This window comes from Erinaceus europaeus, chromosome 7, assembly GCF_950295315.1.
Source record: "Erinaceus europaeus chromosome 7, mEriEur2.1, whole genome shotgun sequence".
Lineage (NCBI taxonomy): Eukaryota > Metazoa > Chordata > Mammalia > Eulipotyphla > Erinaceidae > Erinaceus > Erinaceus europaeus.
The window spans coordinates 121,877,744-121,900,622 of NC_080168.1; the positions used below are offsets into that span (position 1 = coordinate 121,877,744).

At 45.6% G+C, this 22,879-nt stretch overlaps 1 protein-coding gene and 1 long non-coding RNA gene across 2 annotated transcripts; one reads left to right on the top strand and one right to left on the bottom strand.

The window, feature by feature from the left end:
• Positions 1-1,063: 1,063 nt before the first annotated feature.
• Positions 1,064-5,808, bottom strand: DUSP6 (dual specificity phosphatase 6). The gene is made up of 3 exons (XM_007516207.3): positions 4,875-5,808; positions 3,617-4,054; positions 1,064-2,596 (listed from the first exon to the last, which is right to left on the bottom strand). The coding sequence occupies exons 1-3, from the start codon at positions 5,272-5,274 to the stop codon at positions 2,289-2,291; spliced, it is 1,146 nt and encodes a 381-aa protein (XP_007516269.1). The 5' UTR covers positions 5,275-5,808; the 3' UTR covers positions 1,064-2,288.
• Positions 5,809-6,030: 222 nt separating this feature from the next.
• LOC132539526 (uncharacterized) lies at positions 6,031-20,816 on the top strand. The gene is made up of 4 exons (XR_009550871.1): positions 6,031-6,156; positions 16,623-16,711; positions 18,597-18,747; positions 20,609-20,816. It is a non-coding gene; the product is annotated as an uncharacterized LOC132539526 (long non-coding RNA).
• Positions 20,817-22,879: the final 2,063 nt, after the last annotated feature.

A 22,879-nucleotide genomic window follows, 5' to 3' on the forward strand; every position in this document is an offset into this window, starting at 1 on the left:
GTCTTCCCCTCCTCTCCATTTCTCTGTCCTATCCAACGACATCAATAACAACTAACAACAACAATAAAACAACATGGGCAACAAAAGGGAAAATAAATTTAAACAGTTAAAAAAAAAAAAAACCAGCATGTAGGTATATTCAAGTTCATTTGGATTCCACAAGCCATCCCTTTACTTGAATTGGGGCTCAAGACCTTTTGGATCTCAGATGCAGTTTCCCTGCTGTTACTACATATGATCTGTACCCCTTTTGCCTGAAAACTCAGAAATGTATTCTCTCCTCCAAGCAGGTACCATTAAGAGATTTTTTAACGACACATTCCATAGCCAAAATTTATTATTTATTAATAATTTAAGATTTTTTACATTCTTCTGGTAAATTTTAGCTCAAAGGCTAAAATTTACCTTGTACCTTGCAAGAAACCTTCAAAATAATTCCAAGAACAGGGTCAGAGGTGCCTGGGGGAGGAGTGTTCATCTGACCCATGTGTTAAGGCAGCACATTAGAACAGGCTTGGCAAGGCTTCCTCAGTGTAATTCTAAAGCCACATGCAGGTTCAGTGAGAACACCTTGCCAAAGTCATGAGGAAAAGGGAAGACACCATTCCAGATTCATTTGTTCTGCCAACATGAAAGTGATTCATTCCCAGGTAGAACCACCAGACAGTAACAAAAGACTAGAGGATAAATTATCCCTTTCTCCCCACCGCATCTCAGTATCACCGAGATCTGCACAGGGGAAGTAATCAATGAAGTGAATATTGTTATCTTGCTACTCCCAGATACCCACATCCTACAGCCCTCAGCAAGGTATGCTCTGTGGCTTCCATGATCAAGAGCATTTTCTTTCTCTCAAATGAGCCAGAACTATATTCTTGGGAACTATGCACACACAGGATACAGTCAATCCATTCTAAATTATCATCTTTATTGGAAACTTAGGATTGTTAAGAACTCTGCCCTGCTGTTATTATTTGTAAACTGCACACTCACACACCCCCACAACCCAGAAACATGTCCCCTCCCAAGTAGGTAAAATTAAGTTTAAGAATTACACATTCCATAGCCAAAATAGTCATTTATTAATAATTTAAGGTTTTACATTCTTAGAATAAATTTCAGCTCAACACTTTACACCAGGAACATCAATGGAGCAACGGAATTCTCCCTCCTTCACAATCATACCCACTACACCAATCAAATGGGTACCCACGCTCACAGGCACACTTCCAGTTTTATACAAATCACTTTTCAAAAAAGGAAAGAAACCAACCCAAAATATTGCATTTGAGGTGACACTCCCTGAAGAATTTTGTACAGAGGTAATAGACTGTTTAGCACAGCTGAAGTTAAAAAAAAAAATTGAGCCCATGATTTTGGTGTCTTTCCAAGTTATCTCCCCTTCTTCTCTCAGATAACAGGAGCCAAAATATTTACAAAGGTAAGGCAAAGTCAAACTACATTAAAACAAAGACCACAGGGAAGATATATGGAGAATAAAGACCACCATAACAATTTCTCAGCAAATACATGTCAAAGAAAATGTCATTCATAATAAAATCAAGCATGCTGTAAATATATCTTTTGGATTAGAAAAGAGCAATAGTGTCTTTTTTTTTTCCTTCTTTTTGCAGAAGTGGCATCCTGCTGTCTCCCCCTTTGGATGATTTCTTCTAAACCCATCAAAGAAAAAAGTAAATTCAAACAAACACTAACAAGGGACTGAAGATCACATATTTACAATCATTACGTGGTATATCAGATATAGCTTGTGTATTATTATTACTTTTTTTTTCTTTTTTGCAAACCAGTAACAAATACAGAGCTGAAACCTCTCTTTGGCTCCTCAATGCAAAAGTGAAATCGGTCTTCACTGAAGACAAATTATGTAGTCAGTTCCAGATGCAACAAGGAAAACAGTCAGACAAGGCCCAAAAGAACACATGCTCTTACCCTATCATTTGGCCCTCCCCTAGTTAGCATGGAAGTGCTCGGGGTTCCAGTCCCTGCATGGGTAAGGCTGTACACATGCGCGCAGAGGAGCAAACCTACTGCTCGTGTCTAGAAAGCATGCCCTGTCCTTCCAATGGGAATGGAGCAAATCTCTCCCTTTGTAATAACCTATTTCCACACTTGGTAACCTTGTCTAATACAGACAGCTGGTGTCCCTGACACCAGGAGGGATGGAGGTGCCACATACAAAAAAGGCAGCCCCCTCTGATGCTGCCAAGAGAAACTGCTAAAGGAATACGGACACCTCCCAGAGTCAGGAGGACCAGGGGGACCCTTCACGTGGATTGCCGGGAGTCCACCTGATAGACGTTCTGGTTGGGGGGGGTGGTGAAATACAGCTGCTGAGTCGGGACACGGTTGTCACAGGGGCTGCTCAGTCCCAGTGTCCGCTCGAAGTCCAGCAGTTGGCCCATGAAGTTGAAATTGGGGGAGATGTTGGATTTCTTCATCTTGACGATGTCGTAGGCGTCATTCATCGATAGGTTGAGCTTCTGCATGAGATAAGCCACGGTCACGGTGACCGAGCGACTGATGCCAGCCAAGCAGTGCACCAGGACACCGCAGTTTTTGCCTCGGGCTTCCTCTGTGAAGGCACAAAAAAGAAAAGGCACAGGAGGTAAGCAGGCTGCAAACAAACCACCTTTTGGGAACCACCAGCCTAAAAAAAAAAAAAAAAAAAACCTGAATCTCTATTAAAAGAGAGAAATACAATCCCATGTGGTGGTGGAGCCCAGCAGGCAAGAGAGAATGTATACTGGGCACAATTACATATTTCAGATAGTTTCTCATAAGGGAGCTTTTGTAGTAAGTTTCTGCCAAAAGAGAAAAAAAAATTCCTTAATGTGTGCATTCTTTGCCTCAGCATGTGAATACCAGAAAGCCTGCAATATGGTCATGAATGCCTTTTATACAGACCAGCAGACTGCAAGGGTCTATTAAATTATTCTTCCAACTGTTGTGTAGCTAACAATGGAGGTATTCAGGCATTTTAAAAAGAGAGAGGGAAGTCACAGGGGACAGCCCATTAGGAGGAACAGGATGTGGACATGGCCTGAAAATGAGTTCCTTTGTAATAGGAAACGCACTACAATGCCTGCAGATCCACTTCTCCCAGGCTTCCAGCCCACAGCTCTTCCTGCTGGGTTCAGGTTACCCTCACTGTCTCGCTGTTCAGGGCTATCACGTTGGCATTCAAGGGTATCACACAACACTGAGCATTCATAAGGCTTCCCAGCAACCAACTAAGACCTCTAAAACTGTGTTATCTTTCCTGACTCCAGCCAGTACTTTACCCAGCCCTCCCCCCTAAAACTGTCACGAAAACTGAATTTGAGAAAGCTGTGTCTGAATGCACACCCCCACCCCTTTTCAAGACTAAATTTTAAGAATTCTGGATAAAACTGCCTTTCAGATACGCCTGCAGTCTGCAGTCTAGCTAAAAAGCCACGTTTTGCATAACCCCCAGCGGGTGGATAAGCACACCATCATAAAGACCTACAGTTCACCAAAACAGTCAGCCAGAATTACTAACAGGTGAAGTTCTAGGGGGCAGTTCTGAGTTAGCATTGAAAAGTCAGATGGAGGACTGTGAATTAGTACTCACCTATGAAAGAAATGGCCTCAGGGAAAAACTGGGACAGGTTTTGGCTCCAGTGATCCGAGATGGGGATCTGCTTGTATTTAAATTCTCCTGCATTCTCGAAGAGATTTGGCAGGTTAGGGGTAACGTTCAGAATGTATTTGATGCCAAACTCTTCCAAAACGTCCAGGTTGGTGGAGTCTTTGGCACAACCCAAGTAGAGGAAGGGCAAGATCTCCACAGGAAATGAAGGCTGGCTGTTGGACAGTGGGCTGCCATCCGAGTCTGTGGCACTGTTGGGGTCTCGGTCAAGGTCAGACTCAATATCTGAAGAGGAGTCAGAGCTGATCCGCAGCCCCCCGAGCCCCAGCACCGGCAGTGGTGGTGAGCTGCTGCTACAGGAACCGTCTAAGTTGGTCTCACAGTGGAGGGCAAACTCGGCTTGAAACTTACTGAAGCCACCTGCCAAGGGAAAAAAACAAAAGCACGCCTGTTACCTGAGATCCTGTAGTAGTTTTCAGTTCTTGAGAGCTGCAAGAGGGCGCAGGAATCCCCCCCCCATGGGTCAAGTAAGAATTAAAGACATTTATGTTGAGTGACTACAACTGGCCCACCTCCTAACCCTAATCCTTCGTCTTCTGAATCCAGAAATGCACAAAAATGGCAACTTTGCCGAATATTTTGAAAATTATATATATATATTTTTAAAGTAGCAATCACTTGCACCCAAAGGCTCTCTCTCATCCTGCACATCTTAGTTCAAAATCAAGTGGTAGGGAAATAAAAAAGTGGTGGCAGATAAATTCAGAAAGAGATGATTCATGTCCGGGGCCAGGCGATGGTGTAACTGAGTTAAGCGTACACGTTACAGTGCTCCAGGACCCAGGTTCAAGACCCTGGTCCCCACCTACGGGTGTGTGTGTGTGTTTGTGTGTGTGTGTGTGTGTGTGCTCGCTTTGTAAGTGAAGCAGGGCTGCAGATACCTGTTATCCTCCCTTCTCCCCTCAATTTGTTTCTGTCCAGTGATAAAATTAAAAATAAAATAGGACGGCCAGGTGTCTGCAGCCAGAAACGGTTGCGATTTTTGCATGGACCCGGCTTTTGGGTCCGGGACTTGCGCGCGCTGCTTGCAGCCCAGAAGTGCAAGTGCAAGTGCAGGGGAGGGGTCCCCTTTTTGAAGATGTGTCTGTCTGGCTGTCTGTCCCTCAACAATCCCCCCCACACACACACACTGCCAGCTACCCGCCCTGCCCCGTGCACGGGGTTTTCCCCGGTGCATTACCTTCCAGGTAGAAGGCCCGGCAGCCCTCGTCCTTGAGCTTCTTAAGCAGCAGCCCGAGCACCGACTCGCCGCCGGTGTTCTCGTTCCAGTCGCTGCTGCTCTCGTCGTACAGCACCACCGTGTCGGTGCCGCAGCGCCGGGTGAAGCGGTCGCGGTCCTCGCCGCGCGTGAAGAGCGCGCGCACCGGCAGGTTGCCCTTCTGCAGCCGCCGCAGCATGATGCCCGGGATGGCCACGTTGATGGCCGACTCGATGTGCGACGACTCGTACAGTTCCTGCGGCCGGCAGTCCATCAGCAACAGCCTCTCGTTCCCCAGCTCCAGCTGCTCGTTGAGCCACGCCACGGTCTTGCTGATCGCCATCTCCGACGCGAAGGGCGCGGGTCTGAGCGTATCTATCATTGGGGGGAGGTCGAGCTGCTGCAAGAAGGCGCGGTACCTACCTACCAGGCGCCCCGAGGGGAAGGCATAGGCTGAGCGCGCCGAGCTGGGTTGGATTCCACCACCTCGCCCTTCCCCAAACCAGGCGAGCGGCTGGGGGGGGGGGGGGTGGGAGGTTGTGTGTGTGTGTGGGGGGGAGACAGAGAGAAGCCCCAGTCGGCAGGTCTCTGCACCAGGCTGCAGCCGGCTCGGCTCTGGAAGTCAATGAATCTCCCTGAATGAAGCTGTCCAGGTAGTTAGGTTACTCCCCACTGAATGAGATCCAGTCAACTCCGTGCTACCGAAGAGGGGAGGAAGAAAAAAAAAAAAAAGTCCAGAGGTGCCTAATCTGTAGCTGCACCCTCCAAATCCACCTGGGCGTCTTTTTCTCCTGTCTCCTCGAATTATTCGAAGCCCCGATCTGCTCGCTCCTCCTCCCCGGCTTGCAATGTAATGCAGTGTAATGTAATGCTCAGCTCAGCTCAGCTCTGCTCTGCTCTGCTCTGCTCTGCTCTGCTCTCTGCTCTGCTCTCTGCTCTCTGCTCTCTGCTCTCTGCTCTCTGCTCTCTGCTCTCTGCTCTCTGCTTCTCTGCTCTCTGCTTCTCTGCTCTCTGCTCTCTGCTCTCTGCTCTCTGCTTCTCTGCTCTCTGCTTCTCTGCTCTCTGCTCTCTGCCTCTGCTCTGCTCTGCTCTGCTCTGCTCTGCTCTGCTCTGCTCTGCTCTGCTTGGCTCTGCACACACCCAGCGCGAGGCAGCTCCTCAATGGATACAAACAGCGAGCGTCTCAATGGATACATTCTCCCAGCCAGCCAATCAGCGCACTGCGGAAGGGGCTGTTGCCTTGGGGACGGGCCGGCTGGAACAGGTTGTGTTGATGAATTGTTAATGAGTTTGTCATTCACAAAAACGGAAAGGAATTTCCGCTCCGGATAAGCCCCAGTGCAAACAAGCTGCAACAGCGGGCTCGGGCGGGAGGAAGGAGAAAGAAAGAGGAGGAGGTGGCGGAGGGGGAAGGAGGAGCCGGGGCACAGAAACCCAGGGCGCTTCAGTTGTCTTGTGTTTCCTTCTGTTAAAGAGTTCACACTTGGCGTCGCAACTTTTACGTGCAAATGTTGCAATTAGCAGGCTTACTTACAGAAAGCTTTGCAACACAACTTTAGGAAAATTTGGGCAGCAGACTTCCCTCCTGCCCCCGTCCTGTATATTCCCTTTAAATTCACTGAGCCTGGAATTCTCCCCCGCCCCAGTCACCTCAAACCCTCTCCCTTTTTTTAAAGGCCGATTTGCTTGCCAGTTTTGTGTGTGTGTGTGTGTGTGTGTGTGTGTGTGTGTGTGTGTTTAAAGCCCTGCTCTGTTTGCTCTGATGTTCTTTATTTTAGCTGAGTCTGTGTTGGGGCTGGTTGAGCTGCCCGGGCTTTAGTGACCGTTGAGGTGTTAAATGTTAATCCAACATCTTTCCGAAACAAACTGGGGTGTGTTGAAACAAATTGTCCATATAATAGGGAAAGGCAGCTTTTCTGTTTGTTTTTTAAGAACGGTGGAGCAAATGCAGGCGTGGGGAAGTTTTGAGCCTTTGTTGCCGATATGCAAGTCGCCTCCCCCTCTCCGCACTGGGTAGTGGTGGGGGGGTCGCCCTAGTTCATCTTTTCTGGCTTGTTTGCTGGGCTTCCAACCAAGGAGCCGGTCAGGCGGGTCTGAGCCGACTGTCTCCATCCTCCTGCAAGCGCGGGGAAGTCCTCCCGCAAAGTCTGCAGCTTGCGGGGCACTGCGGACAAGCGACTACAGCAAACCGGGGATCTAGACACAGGGATTCCCCCCCCCATTTACACGCCCTAACCCCGCTTTTCCCTTGCTGAGGGGGGGGGGTGCAGTCCCCCTTCCCTGCGGGTTACCGTGCACTTGGAGAGCACGGCCCGCGCCTGCGCGTATCGCTTCCCCCCACCCAACAAACTGCAGGAGGGAGGCACTAGGCTCCCCCACCCACCCACCCATGGGACTGTTGAGCTCGGTAGCTGCCTGGGGGAGATGTAATGCAAGTAGGAAAGTCTGTTGGGGTCCCCTTAGCCCCCGTGCAGGGCCAGGAGTCCCCGGGGGCAGCCGGGTGCAGAGCCTGCAGGTAGCGGAGGAGGCGCTGGAGGGGCGCTGGGAGCTGGGAGGGCGGGCCGGATGGGGGCGGGGCAGGGCAAGGCAGGGCAGGGGGTGGGGGCTGGCGCTTTCCCGGGGCCCAGAGCTCTATTGTTATATAAAAGTGCCCAGGCCGGCCTGACTGCCTCTCCGGAGCGGAAAACCACCTGTGTGCAGCCCGCGCGCTCTGGGCAAAGTGGGGGAAGGGGGGCCCGGCGCGGCCGGAAGGCGCAAGCTCTGATCCGGCCTCCACTCCCGGGGGGTGGGGTGGGCGGAAGGGAGGACAGACGGCCGGCGACAGCCCCTGCCCTCGGCCCCGGCGCCTGGCGCCCACTGGTCTCAACGGAAGGCACCTGAGGTCTCTGGGTCTCCCTCCCCCCAGCCAGACGTCCTGCAACCCTCCCTACCCCCGGGGCCTGCAGGCTGCCTCCCCCGCTTCCATTTGCATTCTCAGTCATCTGCCTTTTTCCCCTAGTTTGGAGAAAGAAGGCTAAAAAAAGGCTGCAGCCAGGCCCAGGCTGCCAGATTGGGAGCTCCGTGCTGCAGGCAAGGTTCCCCACACCCTGCAGAAGCGTGATCTTCAAAGGTGGTGCTGAGGGTGTGGGTGGGAGTGCCAGGCTCTGCTCTCAGCGCCTTTTTAGGGCATCTCTTGGAACAAAAATCTCTGTATTTTTCTGGATATGAGCCAGTTCCAGCAGGAGGGAACTTGCGCTGGAGTTGACGCTTCGGGCCTGCCCCCACCTGTTTTCCCTCTACAGGGAAAACAGTTAAGTTAGTTAGTTAGGAGCTGGGGGCCTAGAAGGGGAGAGGCGGGTTGCCCTGGGAAAAAAAAAAAAAAAGCAGACTCAGTCCGGGGCCTCCCACCAGTCAGGGAGGAGCATTGGTTGGTTATTTGGTAATTCAGTAATGTGAGCAGAAACAGTTTCTTTTTATTTTATTTGGCCTTTTTTTTTTTTTTAACAGAGCACTACTCAGCTCTGGCTTATGGGGTTCAGGGGATTGAACCTAGGACTTCGGAGCGTTAGGCATGAGTCTCTGCATATAACCATTATGCTCTCTACCTCTGCCCAAGTTTCTCATGGACACATGCAATACCAGGAATCGAACCAGGGACCTTTTTACTTTCTAGTCCAACTGACTTAACCACAGTGACGCCTCCCAGGCCTCCATCGAATAGTTGTAAGCCGAAGTCTTTAGCGCTGTCATCATGAAGATAATAAAAAGTAGGTGCTTCGAAAGGTCTGATGTTGGTGCAATGGTAGTTCTTGCTATTTTTATCGTTCTGAAATTGAAAGCTGCAAAATGACCTGAGCCCTAGTCTAGGATTTGCCTTTCTGTCCATTAGGAAGGTGCACTGAGGTCTAACAGCCAGCCAGGAATTTGTTCCTGTACAAAGCTCTCCACTCAGGAGACAGCTTGGGTCACCCCAGTCAACCAGCTAACGAAACAGGTTCGAAGAGTGGGGAGTAGAGGGTGGTCTGCTAATTGGGTTGACAGATAATGTGCCCATCAGCCTTTTAAAGATTTGTTTGTTTGAGAGAAAAAGAGAGAACTGGAGCATCACTCAGACACAGGGATCAAACTTGAGACCTATGCTTGAGGAGGGTTCAAGGCTTATCCACTGCACAACCTCCTGGAGGGTCAACCTTTTTTTTTTTTTTTTGCCCCCAGGCTTATCGCTGGGGTTTAGTGCCTGTATTACAGATCTACTGTTCCTGGTGGCCATTCTGTTCATTTTTATTGGATAGAAGAGAGAAATTATAACAACAATCATAACTACAACAATAAAACAAGGGCAACAAAAGGGAATAAATACGGGAGTCAGGCGGTAGCGCAGCAGGTTAAGTGCAGGTAGCACACAGCACAAGGATCCTGGTTCGAACCCCCGGCTCCCCACCTTCAGGGGAGTAGCTTCACAAGCGGTGAAGCAGGTCTGCAGGTGTCTGTCTCTCCCCTCTCTGTCTTCCCCTCCTCTCTCCATTTCTGTCTCTGTCCTATCCAACAACAACGACATCAAGAACAACAATAACTACAACAACAAAGGCAACGAAAGGGAATAAATAAATATTTTTTAAAAGGGAATAAATACATAAGTGAATGTTAAAAAACAAGTCTTTAATAAAAAGACATTGTGAGAGGAGGGGGAGATAGGGAGACAGAAAGACACCTGCAGACCTGCTTCGCCACTTGTGACGTGTCCCCCCCTACAGGTGGAGAGTGGGGAGGCTGGACCCCAATTTGTGTGCATGTCCTTGAGCTTAATACTGCATGCACTTAACCGGGTGCACCACCACCTGGCAGACTCAATACCTATCTTTCAAACATCTTTTTATTTCACCCTGTTTTCTCACTGGGTATGTATCTTTGTGGTACCACATGTATTCCCATGTATAAACTCTTGGCTTCCATCCCTTGCTCCCATAGCCCCAGATTAACCTCCCAGCCTTCATCATAATAGAAATAATAAGTACTGGGCCTGTGGACGTTGAGAATGATGGAGATGTTTCCACATATGATTCCATGTTTACGTACATGACCCTGGTCTTGGTTTCTAAGAAAATCTTAAGTAAATGAACTCCATTGACAGGATGAAGAAATTTGCTTGAAGTTACACAGTACCAGCAAGGGTTCATGCCAGACCCTGTCTGGGCCACTGTCACCTCTCTGTCCTGGAGCCACAACACCGTACTGTTTCCTGCTGAGATGTGCCTTTTGAATTTGGACCAACAGATTGGCATACCTCATACTCTGCCCACAGCTGTCAAGGATCAAAAGTTAAGCCAGTTTCTGTCCATCTTTACAGTCTGATTTTTTTTATGCCTTAAAAAAAAGTTTATTTTAAAAAATACATATTTATTTACTGACTTGTGAGAGAGAACCAGGACATCACTTTGGTACATGAAGTTCCAGAGAGCGAACTCAGGACCTCATGCTTGAGAGTGCAATACTTTTAAAAATTTTTTATATTTATTTATTTATTTTCCCTTTTGTTGCCTTTGTTTTCTTTATTGTTGTTGTAGTTATTGTTGTTATTATTGACGTCGTCGTTGTTAGATAGGACAGTTAGATAGGAAATGGAGAGAGGAGGGGAAGACAAAGAAGGGGAGAGAAAGATAGACACCTTCAGACCTGCTTCACCGCCTGTGAAGTGACTGCCTGCAGGTGAGGAGCTGGGGGCTCGAACCAGGATCCTTACACTGGTCCTTGTGCGCTTAACCCCCTGCACTACCGCCCGACTCCCAAGAGTGCAATACTTTATCCACTGTGCCGCCTCCTGATCTGCTGACTTTTTTTAAATTTTGATTTATAAATAGGAAACACTAACAAAAACCAGAGAATAAGAGGAGTAACAGCTCCACACAATCCCCACCACCAGAACTCCGTATCCCCTCCCCTCACTTGTTCATTGAATCAGCCATTCACTACATACAGCAGGTGCTTTTTCCCTTGGTGTATGTCTTAGATTCTGTTCCTCATAGCTGCAATCACCTGTTCAATGTGTCACACAGTGCTTGGGCCTGGATTTAAGTCTGATCTCTGCCACATACCAGCTACCCAACAGAACAAAGTCACTTAGCCTCTCGGAATGCACTCACTCACTAATTTCTTCTAGGTTTCAGGAAAGCAGCAGTGAATAAAAGAGAAAAAGATCTGTTTTCCCAGAGCTTACATTCTAGTGAGGACAGATAATAGGAAGTGAAAAGGCTGTGAAGAAAAAGCAAACAAGGAATTTGGCAGCGTGTAAAATTGGGATTAATTGTACCTATCTCAAAGGACTATAAAGATGAAGATCTTTATATGAGGTCTGGTGGTGGGAATCCTGTGGAGCTGTACCCCTCTTATCCTATGGTTTTGTTAATGTCTCTCCTTTTTTAAAAAAATAAAAAATAATTTTAAAAAGATGAAGAGAAACCAGAATGACACATGGAAAATACAGGGCTCAACCTGGCTTCACAGAAGATGATACTTTTATTTTCCTTATTTTAATATTATTATGATTATTTTATCTCTTACCAGAGCACTGCTCAGCTCTTACTTATGATAGTTTTGGGGATTAAACCTGATACATTTAGTGTCTCAGACACTAAACGAACGTCTTTTTGGGTAACCATGATACTATCTCTGCAGCCTCATGTTTCTGATTTTTAGATACAGAGAAGGCAGAGAGAATGAAAAACACCACAGCACTGAAGCTTCCTTCAATGACACCAGGCTCAAAACCTTGTCGAGTACTTGGCAAAGCAGCACACTCTTCACGTGACCTATTTTGCAGGCCCAACAGATGATGTTTTGAAAGCCACTGCTCCGGAGGGTGGGATGGTGACATACTTAGTAGAGCACATACAGTAACAATGTGCAAAGACCCGAGTTCAAGCCCCCAGACCCCACCTGTCAGGGCAGCTTCACAGATGCAGCGCTGCAGGTGTCTCTCTTTCTCTCTAACTCCTCCAGCCCTCTCGACTTTTCTCTGTCCTATAAAAAACATTAAAAAGAACACCTCACTGCTTCACCCACTCATGAAGCAGACTCTCTGTGGCTGGTGAGCCTGCCCTGAATCATACCATCCTGGATCTGTTGTCCAGGCTTCCAGCAAGAGCTTCTTCAGAAAAGTTCTAGTAACTATCAATAGAAGAACCACAGACTCCCTGCCTTGTGGAGTCCTGCTCCTTGGTAAGGGTATCATTCATATACAGAGGGGCTGTGTTTAAAGACTGGAGAATCTAGCAGGCCTTTACTGACCCCTTCTCATAAGTACATGAGAGCAATTCTATGAATCGTGTGTGTGCGTGTGCGTGTACATGTGTGTGTGTGTGTTTTAAAAATGTGTCTTTTGGGGGGCCGGGCGGTAGTGCAGCGGGTTAAGTGCACATGGCACGAAGCGCAAGGACGAGCATAAGGATCCCGGTTCGAGCCCCCGGCTCCTCACCTGCAGGGGAGTTGCCTCACAGGTGGTGAAGCAAATCTGCAGGTGTCTATCTTTCTCTCCCCCTCTCTGTCTTACCCTCCTCTCTCTATTTCTCTCTGTCCTATCCAATAACAAGGACATCAATAACAACAACAATGATAAAAAAAAAAAAAAAAAAGGACAATAAAAGGGGAAAAATAGCCTCCAGGAGCAGTGGATTTGTAGTGCAGGCACCGAGCCCCAGCAATAACCCTGGAAGAAAAAAAATGTGTCTTTTGGGGAGTCGGGCGGTAGCGCAGCAGATTAAGTGCAGATGGCACAAAGCGCAAGGACCAGCATAAGGATCCCAGTTCCAGCCGCTGGCTCCCCACCTGCAAGGGAGTCGCTTCACAGGCTGTGAAACAGGTCTGCAGATGTTTATCTTTCTCTCCCCCTCTGTCTTCTTCTCCTCTCTCCATTTCTCTCTGTCCTTCAACAATGACGACATCAATAATAAAAGCAATAATAACTACAACAATAAAACAAGGGCAACAAAAGGGAATAAACAAAATAAATATTTTTTTTTAAATGTGTCTTTTGGGGTGGGAAGAGAGCATAATTATGCATAAAGACTCATGCCTGAGGCCCTGAAGTCCCAGGTTCAGTCCCCAGCAGTGCTATAAAACACAGCTGAGTAGTACTCTGTTGTCTCTCTCTCTGCATCTCTCTCATGAAAATAAAATATTTTTGAAATATGTCTTTTGGTTATAAAGGGTTGTTTAGCTATTGAAGAAGCATTCCCTTTTTTGCAGGAATTTGCCTGCATATGAGGAGACTTAGGATTCAGGAGACCCAAAAAGGTTAGAATCGACTTTAATCTTAGAATAATCTCTAGGAGTACAATGACATTACTAGCACACTTGTGAAAATAGATAACAGACTTTTAGGAATAGGGAGACTGTTTAGAGGAGGTCATATTCAAGATTCGCTTTTCAAAGTCCCAGGGAGACTCTCCAAAGGATAGTTAATGGCTTTCAGAACCACTAAACCTCGGACCAAGAATTTTTTTTTTTCTTAGATTTTATTGAGGAGTTAATGCTTTCCAGTATAGTTCAGTTGTTGACCCATGCATATAATTCCCCATCTTGCCATGATAGGTGTCTGTAAGACATTCCCAATTTAGGTCTTTCTCCACTATTATGCACCAAGACCCTTCCCCCGCCACCACTAACGCACGCACACACACACACACACACACACACACACACACATACACACACGTGTCTGTGCGTTCCTTTCCCAAAGTCCTTTGCTTTGATGCAATAAAACAAGCCCAGTCCAAGTTTTACATTGTTTTTTTCCCTTCCTGTCCTTGTTTCTTAAGTTCCATAGATGAATGAGGTCCATCTGATAGCCACCCTTGTCTTCTTGGCTTATTTCATTTAGCATGATTCCTTCAGGCTTCATCCAAGATGAGGCAAACTAAGTACTTCATCATTATTTTATTTATTTATTTATCATCTATTTATTGCCTTGAAACAGTCAGAAATCGAGAGCAGGGGGAGGTAGTAAGGAAGAGAGACAGACACCTGCAGCACTGCTTCACCGTTCGCAAAGCTTTTCCCCTGCAGGTGGGGACTGGGGGCTAGAACCTGGGTCTCTGTGCATTTTGTAATGTGTACTCAACCAGGTGCACTACCACTCACCCCCATGACTTCATCATCCTTAACAGCTGAGTAGTATTCCGTTGTGTATCTAGAACACAACTTGCTCAGCCACTCATCTGTTGTTGGACACCTGGGTTGCTTCCAAGTTTGGGTTATTACAAATTGTACTGCTATGAACATAAAAGTGCATAAATCTCTTTAGAGGGGTGTGTTTGTTTCCTTTGGCTATATTTAACTGTATTTGAGAAATATGCTTAAAATAATGTGATTCCCAGTCCACAGAGGTTCACACCGAGGTCTTCTAACAGGTGACAGACAGCATGAACTGCAAGAAGCCTATGGGACTGGCACTTGGAAACAGTTTATACATGTAAGCAGATTCTTTGAAAACCAAAGAGGGGGCCAAGTAGTGGCACACCTGGTTAAACACTCATAGTACTAACTGCAAGGACCCTCGCAAAGATCCCAGTTCAAGCCCCCTGCTTCCCACCTGCAGGAAGGACGTTTTAGGTGTGGTAAAGCAAGTCTGCAGGTATCTATATATCTCTCCTTCTCTTATCTCCCCCCTCCCCTCTCAATTTCTGTCCTGTCCAATAAAGTGAAAAACACATCCACCAGGAGCTGGGGATTCCTAGTGCTGGCACCAAACCCCAGCGATAACCCTGGAGGCGCGAAAAAAGAAAAGAGAAAAAAGAGACAGAGCAAGTAAGAGACTCTACAACAGAAGCCCCAGATCAGAACACCCTGGTTCAGTCCAACTGAGGAGTTTCCAGGGCTTTGGCAAGTCCAAGGTGGTAATTTTCCCACACGGGAAGAAAAAGCATCCTTAGTTAGACTCAGTTAACAGGTTGCTAAGCAACAACAAAGCCAGAGTCTCCCCCACAGCCGCCATGAAGGAATCGCTGGAGCGTCCTTGTAAATAAGAGAAACTGCCCTACTTCCCTGGAGTCACAGGACTAGAAGAAAAAGCAAACTTTGACCTCAATTAGGCTACACTTGTTAAAAAAAAAAAAAAAAAAAGCAATGGCCAATTATTTCCCTTCACTTGACAGAAGGGAATTGCACCTTCATCTACTTTCCAAATCCTGCTGATTCCATATCTAGAATATTCTTTTGAAGCAAGATAGTGTCTAGCCAGGGCTTCAGTTTCCAGATAACCATGTTGATTTCTGTCTGTGTAGTGAAGACCCTTTTCCTTCCAGGGTGAAAGGATTCCTTGATTCTTACTGCTGTTCTTTATTTTCTTCTTAAAATTCTTTTAATTAATGTATTTATTTTAGATAGAAACAGACATCGAGAGTGAGGAGGGAGAGAGATATACACTCTGCATATGAAACTTTTCTGCTGCAGGTGGAGGGCCGGGGGCTTGAACCTGGGTCCTTTGTGCATTTTGTAACACGTGCACTCAACCAGGTGTGCTGCCACCCGGCCCCCATGCCTTCATCATTTTTAATAGCTGAGTAGTATTCCCTTGTGCACTGTGATGTGTACTCTCAACCGTGGGTGCCACCACCTGGCCCCTGCCTTTGATTTTCATAATGTAGGAAATAAAAAAGCATCTGTGGATAGATATATGGAAGAAATTGTCCAGAAGTTGGCATTTCTGCAGTCTATCCAAGCTCACTGCCTCTCTTTTCCTTCCTCCCCCTCCTTCTCTTTCTTTTTATTTTGCCATTGTTTTGGTTTTTTGTTTGTTTTTTTGCTTTTGAAATAAGAAGAACAGCACATAGATTCTTCCTATTTCTAAAGCCTCAGCAGTGACTGTCAGGGGAAGTGAGTTTACATCCCCACAGGGAGCCCAGGGACTCTAAGCACCTTGGACATCAGCCACGCAGCATCAGCTCATGGGACATTTGCCTCTGCCTCCTGGTGTGGACCATGCCGCTTCTGCTGACTGTCGTCTTCACCTGCAGTTCTTTATTTATGCAGGTACAAGCAGTTCAAGCACCTGCTGTGGGAGAGAACTAATCATCATCATCATTTCCAGAGCACTGCTCAGCTCTGGTTTATGGTGGTGTGGAGAGTTGAACCTGGGGCATTGGAGCCTCAGGCAGGAGAGTCTCTGTGCATAATCATTATGCTATTTCCCCCCACCCATGTTTTCTAAGTAGGAACTATTTCCCACCAGACTGTTTTTTTGTTTTGTTTCATTTTTGTCTCAGCCATCAGTGGAAAGGAAGGTATATATCCACAATAGAAAGAGTGCTTCACTTCTGAAATGAAAGGAAAAATAAAAACCCACTTCCTCCTACCCAATTCTCTACTCCCTATCCATCCCCCTTTCAGCCTGATCTAGATTAGTCATCTTTCTTTTTTTATATAAGTTTCTTTTTTAAATTTTTATTTATTTATAAATAAATATTTATTTTTAAATAAATATTTATATTTATTTATTATTATCTTTATTTTATTTACTGGATAGAGACAGCCTGAAATCAAGAGGGAAGCGGGTGATAGAGAAGGAGAGACAGAGAGACTCCTGCAGCCCTACTTCACCACTTGCAAAGCTTTCCCCCTGCAGGTGGAGACCGGGGGGCTCGAACCTGGGTCCTTGTGCACTGTGACACATGTGCTCAACCACCACCACCCGGCCCCTAGTCATCTTTCAGATTTACTTTTATTTCAATATTTACTTTTTTTTTTTTTCTGTCTCAGTACTATCAACAACTTGTATTTGGAGTAAGGACCAGAAATTTCTCCAGAACCACCAAGAACATGAAAAAAAATTCAAGAATTGTTTAAAGGTCTGATGATCAAATACAAAATATAATTCTGATATATATATATATATATATATATATATATATATATATATATATATATATATATATATGGAGAGAGAGAGAGAGAGAGAGCGCTACAGCTCAGGGTCTTAATAAGAATTTAGGGCCTGGGAGATAGCATAGTAGTTACGCAGACTTTCATATTTGAGGTTCTGAGCTCCCAGGTTCAATCCCCAACACCACCATTAGCCAGAACTGAGAACTGCTCTGAAGGGAAAAAAAATGATAATAGAAATAAAAATCATAAATAATCACTAGATTTAATAATTTATAGATTCCCCATCAAAATATACAAGTGAATCCCTGAAGGGTCTCCAGACTTCAATCTGAAAAAGACTGCTTTAGCCATATGCTAGGTTCATCTTTTAAATAGACTTTCGGCACCAGGCTTTGATATTGCCCTGATTGTATAGGAATGCTATCTCTGTGACAGTTTTTCTTAGGTTGCAGTCCTAGCTGTTAGGTGCCTGGGGGGTGAGAGGGGCAGGTCATGTGAGGTAGCTTTTTCTTTTGATCAGCACTTGGGCTTCACCGCTCCAGGGTTGACTTTCTCTGATAGAAAGAGACAGGGAGATAAAGAGCTTCCTTCAGTGGGGTAGGGCCGGGCTCAAGCCTAAGTCATGTGGTTGGTCATGTGTGTGACAAAGCGGCTATCTTGTGCCCTGGTGAGAATTTTCTTTCCTTTTCTTTTTGCCTCCAGAGTTATTGCTAGGGCTCAGTGCCTACACTAAAAATCCACTGGTCCTGACCACCATTTTTCCCATTTTGTTGTTGTTATTGCTGTGTTGTTGTTGTTGGATAGGGCAGAGAGAAATGGAGAGAGGAGGGGAAGACAGAGGGGGGAGAGAAAGATAGACACCTGCAGACCTACCCCACCATTTGCAAAGCAACCCCCCCTGGTCCTTGCTCTTTGCTCCATGTACTGAACCCGGTGCACTACTGCCTGGCTCCTGCCTCCTCCCTCCTACCCTCCCTCCCTTTTTAAAATTTTTATTATTGGATAGAGACAGAGAGAAATTGAGAGCAGAGGCAGAGGCAGAGAGGGAAAGAGACAGAGAGACACCTGCAGCCCTGTTTCACCACTCGGGAAGCTTTTTACCCCTGCAGGTGGGGACCAGGGGTTTTTGTATCTTTTTTCCTCAGATCCAACTCAACAGACATCTATGGGATCTTTTTTTTTTTTTTTAATAGGAGAAGGCAAAGTCATTTTGGTAAAATTTCAAGCACTGTCACTCTGTTGTGTATTCTGCAATAGATACCAGTGACACTTTTGAATATATATACATATACATATACATATACATATACATATACATATACATATACATATACATATACATATACATATACATATACATATACATATACATACACATATATATATATCGAGAGAGAAAGAGAGCGAGACTTTGCTGTGGCCCTGGGCAGTGGAATAGAAACTGGGCAATTGATTTAAAAAAAAAATCATGACTAAGTGTTCAAGACTTACACCCAACTCGTCATTGAAATGGCCCTGTTAATGCTGAATCCTTGGGTTGATAATTAGGGCTGTCCTGCCTGCATCCTCTCTCCCCATCTCAGCAACAGGAACACCAGGAGTCACATCCTTTTGTTTGTAGACAAATAAGACAAAACACAAAACAATGGAGCGACAGACCCACCTTTACAAAAATTTTGTCACCAAACCAATGTTTCCGTGGCATTTTCATCCTGAAAATAAAGGGCTCTTGAATTAGAACAGCTACTTTCTAGGTTGGGGATTTCTGTATAAGTTTCTTTTCAAAGATTTATTTCTGATGCTTTTTTTTTTTTTCCTTTTTTTCACTCAACGCTTGTTTTTCTGTAGGTTGAAAATTCTGATCATTAGAAAGTTCAAGGCCAAAGGCAATTTCTTTCCCAGGAGAGAAATGATAACCACTGACATTTAGAATCATCAGTTCCCTCCTCTGTCCTGGCTACAATTACAATCACTGTCTCTCAGTGCCTCCCTGAGTCAGGTAGGCTAAGTATTTTGTCATCCTCTATTCATAGGGAGGGAGTATGAGTCACAGAAGGGCTTAAATGAGTCTTCTTGCCCCAGAAAAAAGGAGGGGGGGAGGCTAAAACTCACCAGGATGCTTAGCACACTATTTGGGGAGTAGGGCAGTTGCGTTACAGCACCATTTTCCCTCAATAATTGTAATAACTTCCCCTACCCCCGACCCTGCATATCTCTCCCCACCCGTCCGCTCGGTGACTCGTTACCGAAATCATATTCTGAAATCACATCATAACCCCATATAAACACCTCTCATGGGGGCCAGGCTGGTGGGCACCTGGCAGAGCACCTATGTTGTAGTGTGCAAGGAACTGGGCTCAAGTCCTGGGTCCCCATTTTCCAGGGGGAAGCTTCACAAGTGGCAAAACAAGGCTGCAGATGTCTTTCTTTCTCTCCTTCTTTCTCTGCACAGTCAAAAAGATTTCTCTCTCTCAATCAAAAAGAAAGAAAGGGAGCAGGGGAATGGCCACCAGGAATGGTGGATTCATCCTGCAGGCTATGAGCCCCAAAGATGCTGCTGTTGGCAATAATAATAAGAACAACAACAGCAACAGTAATAATAAGAACAACAACAGCAACAACAATAATAATAATAAGTGTGTGTGTGTGTGTGTGTGTGATTGCCTGAAGAACAATTCCACTGCCAATTCTTTTTTTTTTTTTTAATTTTTATTGCAACCAGGGTTATTGCTGGGGTTCAGTGCCAGTGCAACAAATCCACCACTCCTGGTGACCATTTTTTTTCCTTTTAATTTTTATTTATTTAATTAATTTATTATTTTTAATTCCAGGTTGAAAAATTTCATTAAAGATTTATGAGGGAGAGGGAGAACCAGATAACACTCTGGTATATGCAGTTCTGGGAATCAAACTTGGGACCTCTTTCACACAAATGTGATGCTTTACTGGCTGTACTATAACTCCATCTTTCCCCCTCCACCCCTTTTTTGCCCACTTTATTTAGGAGAGAAAGACAGAGAGGGAGAGATGCAACAGAGCTGCTTACTATCTATGGAGCCTCCTCTGGTACTGTGATACAAGCATGTGGTGTGAGGGTTCAAACTCTCCTGAATAGTTAGGCATACCCTCTACCTGACGGGCTATCTCCTATCCCTTATCCCTATTTTAAAAGTCACTCCATACAACTGAGCTCCTATCTTGCACCCTGTTTTTTTTTCAACTACAACACTGAGTTTATTGTAGCCACTAAATTTAAAACACTGTTGACTGAAAACTTCTCATTGAAAACCTACCATTTTCAAATAGAAAAAAAAAAAAAAACATACAGCCACTTGATAACCTTAAAGCCAACTTCCATACATGGATATCTGACTTTACACTCACAAGCCATTCTTTTTAGAGGCAGAGAGAGAAGGCAATAGTGAGAGCGATCACAGCATCAAAACGGCTGTCGACATGGTGGAGGTCTGGGCTTTGAATCTGGATTCTGGATTACACAACACACACACACAACACACACACAACACACACGCACACACACTCACACACACAGTACTAAACAAGTGAGCTATTTCGTTCACCCGAAAGCCCATTCTTAAGCTGAAATGGAGATAAAAACTATCATCCCTTCAGCTCACTCAAGGTCAAAGAGCCTTGTTTGTTTTGCTTTAATAAAATCTATAAAAGGTTACCTGTATTAAGGTGTTTGGGCCATTGTTACCACTGCAGACCTTCAGAGCAATTTCATTCATTAAAGTAGCATAAAATGGAGACCCCCAGACCTCATCTGCTCTATTCTTACCTTTGGGTTCCTGATTATTCAACAATTTATTCTGCTTTATATCTTAATGCTTTTTCAGCCACTAAGTTGCAAATGCTACCATAATGCCAACCTGACTTTCCTGGGCAGATGACCTCATCAACGTGTTCTGAAACGCCACCTCCCCAGAGCCCTGCCCCACTAGGGAGAGACAAACAGGCTGGAAGCACCTGCCAATGCCCATGTCTAGTGGAGAAGCAATTACAGAAGCCAGACTTTCCACCTTCTGCACCCCATAATGATCCTGAGTCCATGCTCCCAGAGGGATAAAGAATAGGGAAACTTCCAAGGGAGGGAATGGGATGCAGAACTCTGGTGGTGGGAATGGTGTGGAATTGTACTCCTCTTTTTAAAAATAATATTTATTTATTTATTTATTCACTGTTGTCGCCCTTGTTTTATTGTTGTTATTGATGTCATCATTGTTGGATAGGACAGAGAGAAATGGAGAGAGGAGGGGAAGACAGAGAGGAGGAGAGAAAGACAGACACCTGCAGACCTGCTTCACCGCCTGTGAAGCGACTCCCCTGCAGGTGGGGAGCGGGGGAGGGGGGGGCTCCAACTGGGATCTTTACGCAGGTCCTTGTGCTTTGCGACTCTCTACTCCTCTTATCCTACGGTCTTGTCAATCATTATTAAATCAATAATTAAAAAAAAAAATAACCCTCTTAAAATACTCTTCAGCAGTCATGCCCCTACCTTCTGCAGGATCACTCAATCTCTGTAGGCTTTTGTCCTCACCCCTGCCTCTGCTGTAGACCACACCGCACTGTCTGGCCTGCTAAACAGAGACATGAAAAAGCCCCCTGTCTGTCTTAATTTGGGTATGGCTTAAAGCGTCTTCTTGATGATCCCTGAGTATTATGCTGTTCTTGCCCACAGATTTTCTTTCACTGTTGCTGGCTACTTTCAAAACATTTATTTATTTGTTGCTCATCTATTATGAGAGAGAGAGAGTGTGTGTGTGAGAGAGAGAGAGGTCAGATCATTGATCAGCTCTGGTTTATGGTGGTGCCAGAAAGTTGAATTTGGGACTCGAACTATGCTAATCCTGTGCTCTAACAGGATGAGCTATCTTCCTTCCCCCTCAGTTGATGATTACAAGATGCACACCGTACATGAAGCAGAAGGAATTTGACTATTGACTGGAATTTTTTTTTAAATGACAAGTCTGTATCAAAGGGCGCCCTGAAAAGAAACTGGGAGATAAGAACACACACACACAAAGGCAGTGGATAATATGATAGGTGGCAAGATGGTGGTCAGGAAGATGGATTGAAAATACCAGGATGTGTACATACACCCAGAGGGGGATAAATGATAGGGGAAAATGAGGAGAGGGCTCTGAATTCCAACTCCATCAGGACTCAGAGAGAGAGAGAGGAAGAAAAAGGAAGAAACACTTGGACGTAGTAATAATGCAGTAATGTAGGTGTTATGTATGACTTGGAAAGGAAGAGATAATGGAACCCTAAAAAAATGGGCAAACATATACAAATATAGACAGATAGTTGTAGAAATAATAATTAACCCCCTGGGTGTCAGGCGGTGGCAGAGGGTTAAGCGCACGTGGCACAAAGTGCAAGGACCAGTTTAAGGATCCTGGTTTGAGCCCCCGGCTCCCCACCTGCAGGGGAGTCGATTCACAAGTGGTGAAGCTGGTCTGCAGGTGTCTGTCTTTCTCTCCCCCTCTCTATCTTCCCCTCCTCTCTCCATTTCTCTCTCTGTCTTATCCAACCTCAACGACATCAATAGCAACAACAATAATAACCACAACAATGTTAAACAACAAGGGCAACAAAAGGGAAAATAAATATAAAAAAAATACTAATTAACCCTTATTTGCAACCTTGGGAGAATTGCTGTAGCTTCCAGTGGCGGGAGTGGGGATCCAGAACTCTAGTGGTGGGAATGGTGTGGAGTTGTACCCCTGTTATCTTGTAATTATATAAATTAATTTTAAACCCCACCCTCCACCCCCCCACCCCACCCCCAAAAAGGGCAGGATGTGCGTAGGAATATGCTCTCTGTGGTTCTAGCTCACCACACCAAGCTGGGCAGAAGCAAGAAAGCCAAGAAAAGCGCAACTAGCATCCAATTCTATGGGGGTGAGAGAAGATTCCCACGAAAACAGAACCTGAGACAAAGATGACTTGGTAAATGGTCCTATTGGAAGGCATAAGCCCAGTGCTATAGAAGTGAGGGAGAATGGGACAAGTGCAAAGGGTTTCGTTCAGGATGCCTTCACAGAGAAATGAGCCAGTTTCTGCTGGCGAAAAGAAGGATTTATCTTCTTGACCTTTTGTGCCTT

Coding starts and splice junctions, on each gene's coding strand:
- DUSP6 (XM_007516207.3), bottom strand. CDS start 5,274: ATGATAGATACGCTCAGACCCGCGCCCTTCGCGTCGGAGATGGCGATC. Junction 4,055..4,874: donor CCGGGCCTTCTACCTGGAAG/GTAATGCACCGG, acceptor TTCCCTTGGCAG/GTGGCTTCAGTAAGTTTCAA. Junction 2,597..3,616: donor TGAGGCCATTTCTTTCATAG/GTGAGTACTAAT, acceptor GTGCCTTCACAG/AGGAAGCCCGAGGCAAAAAC.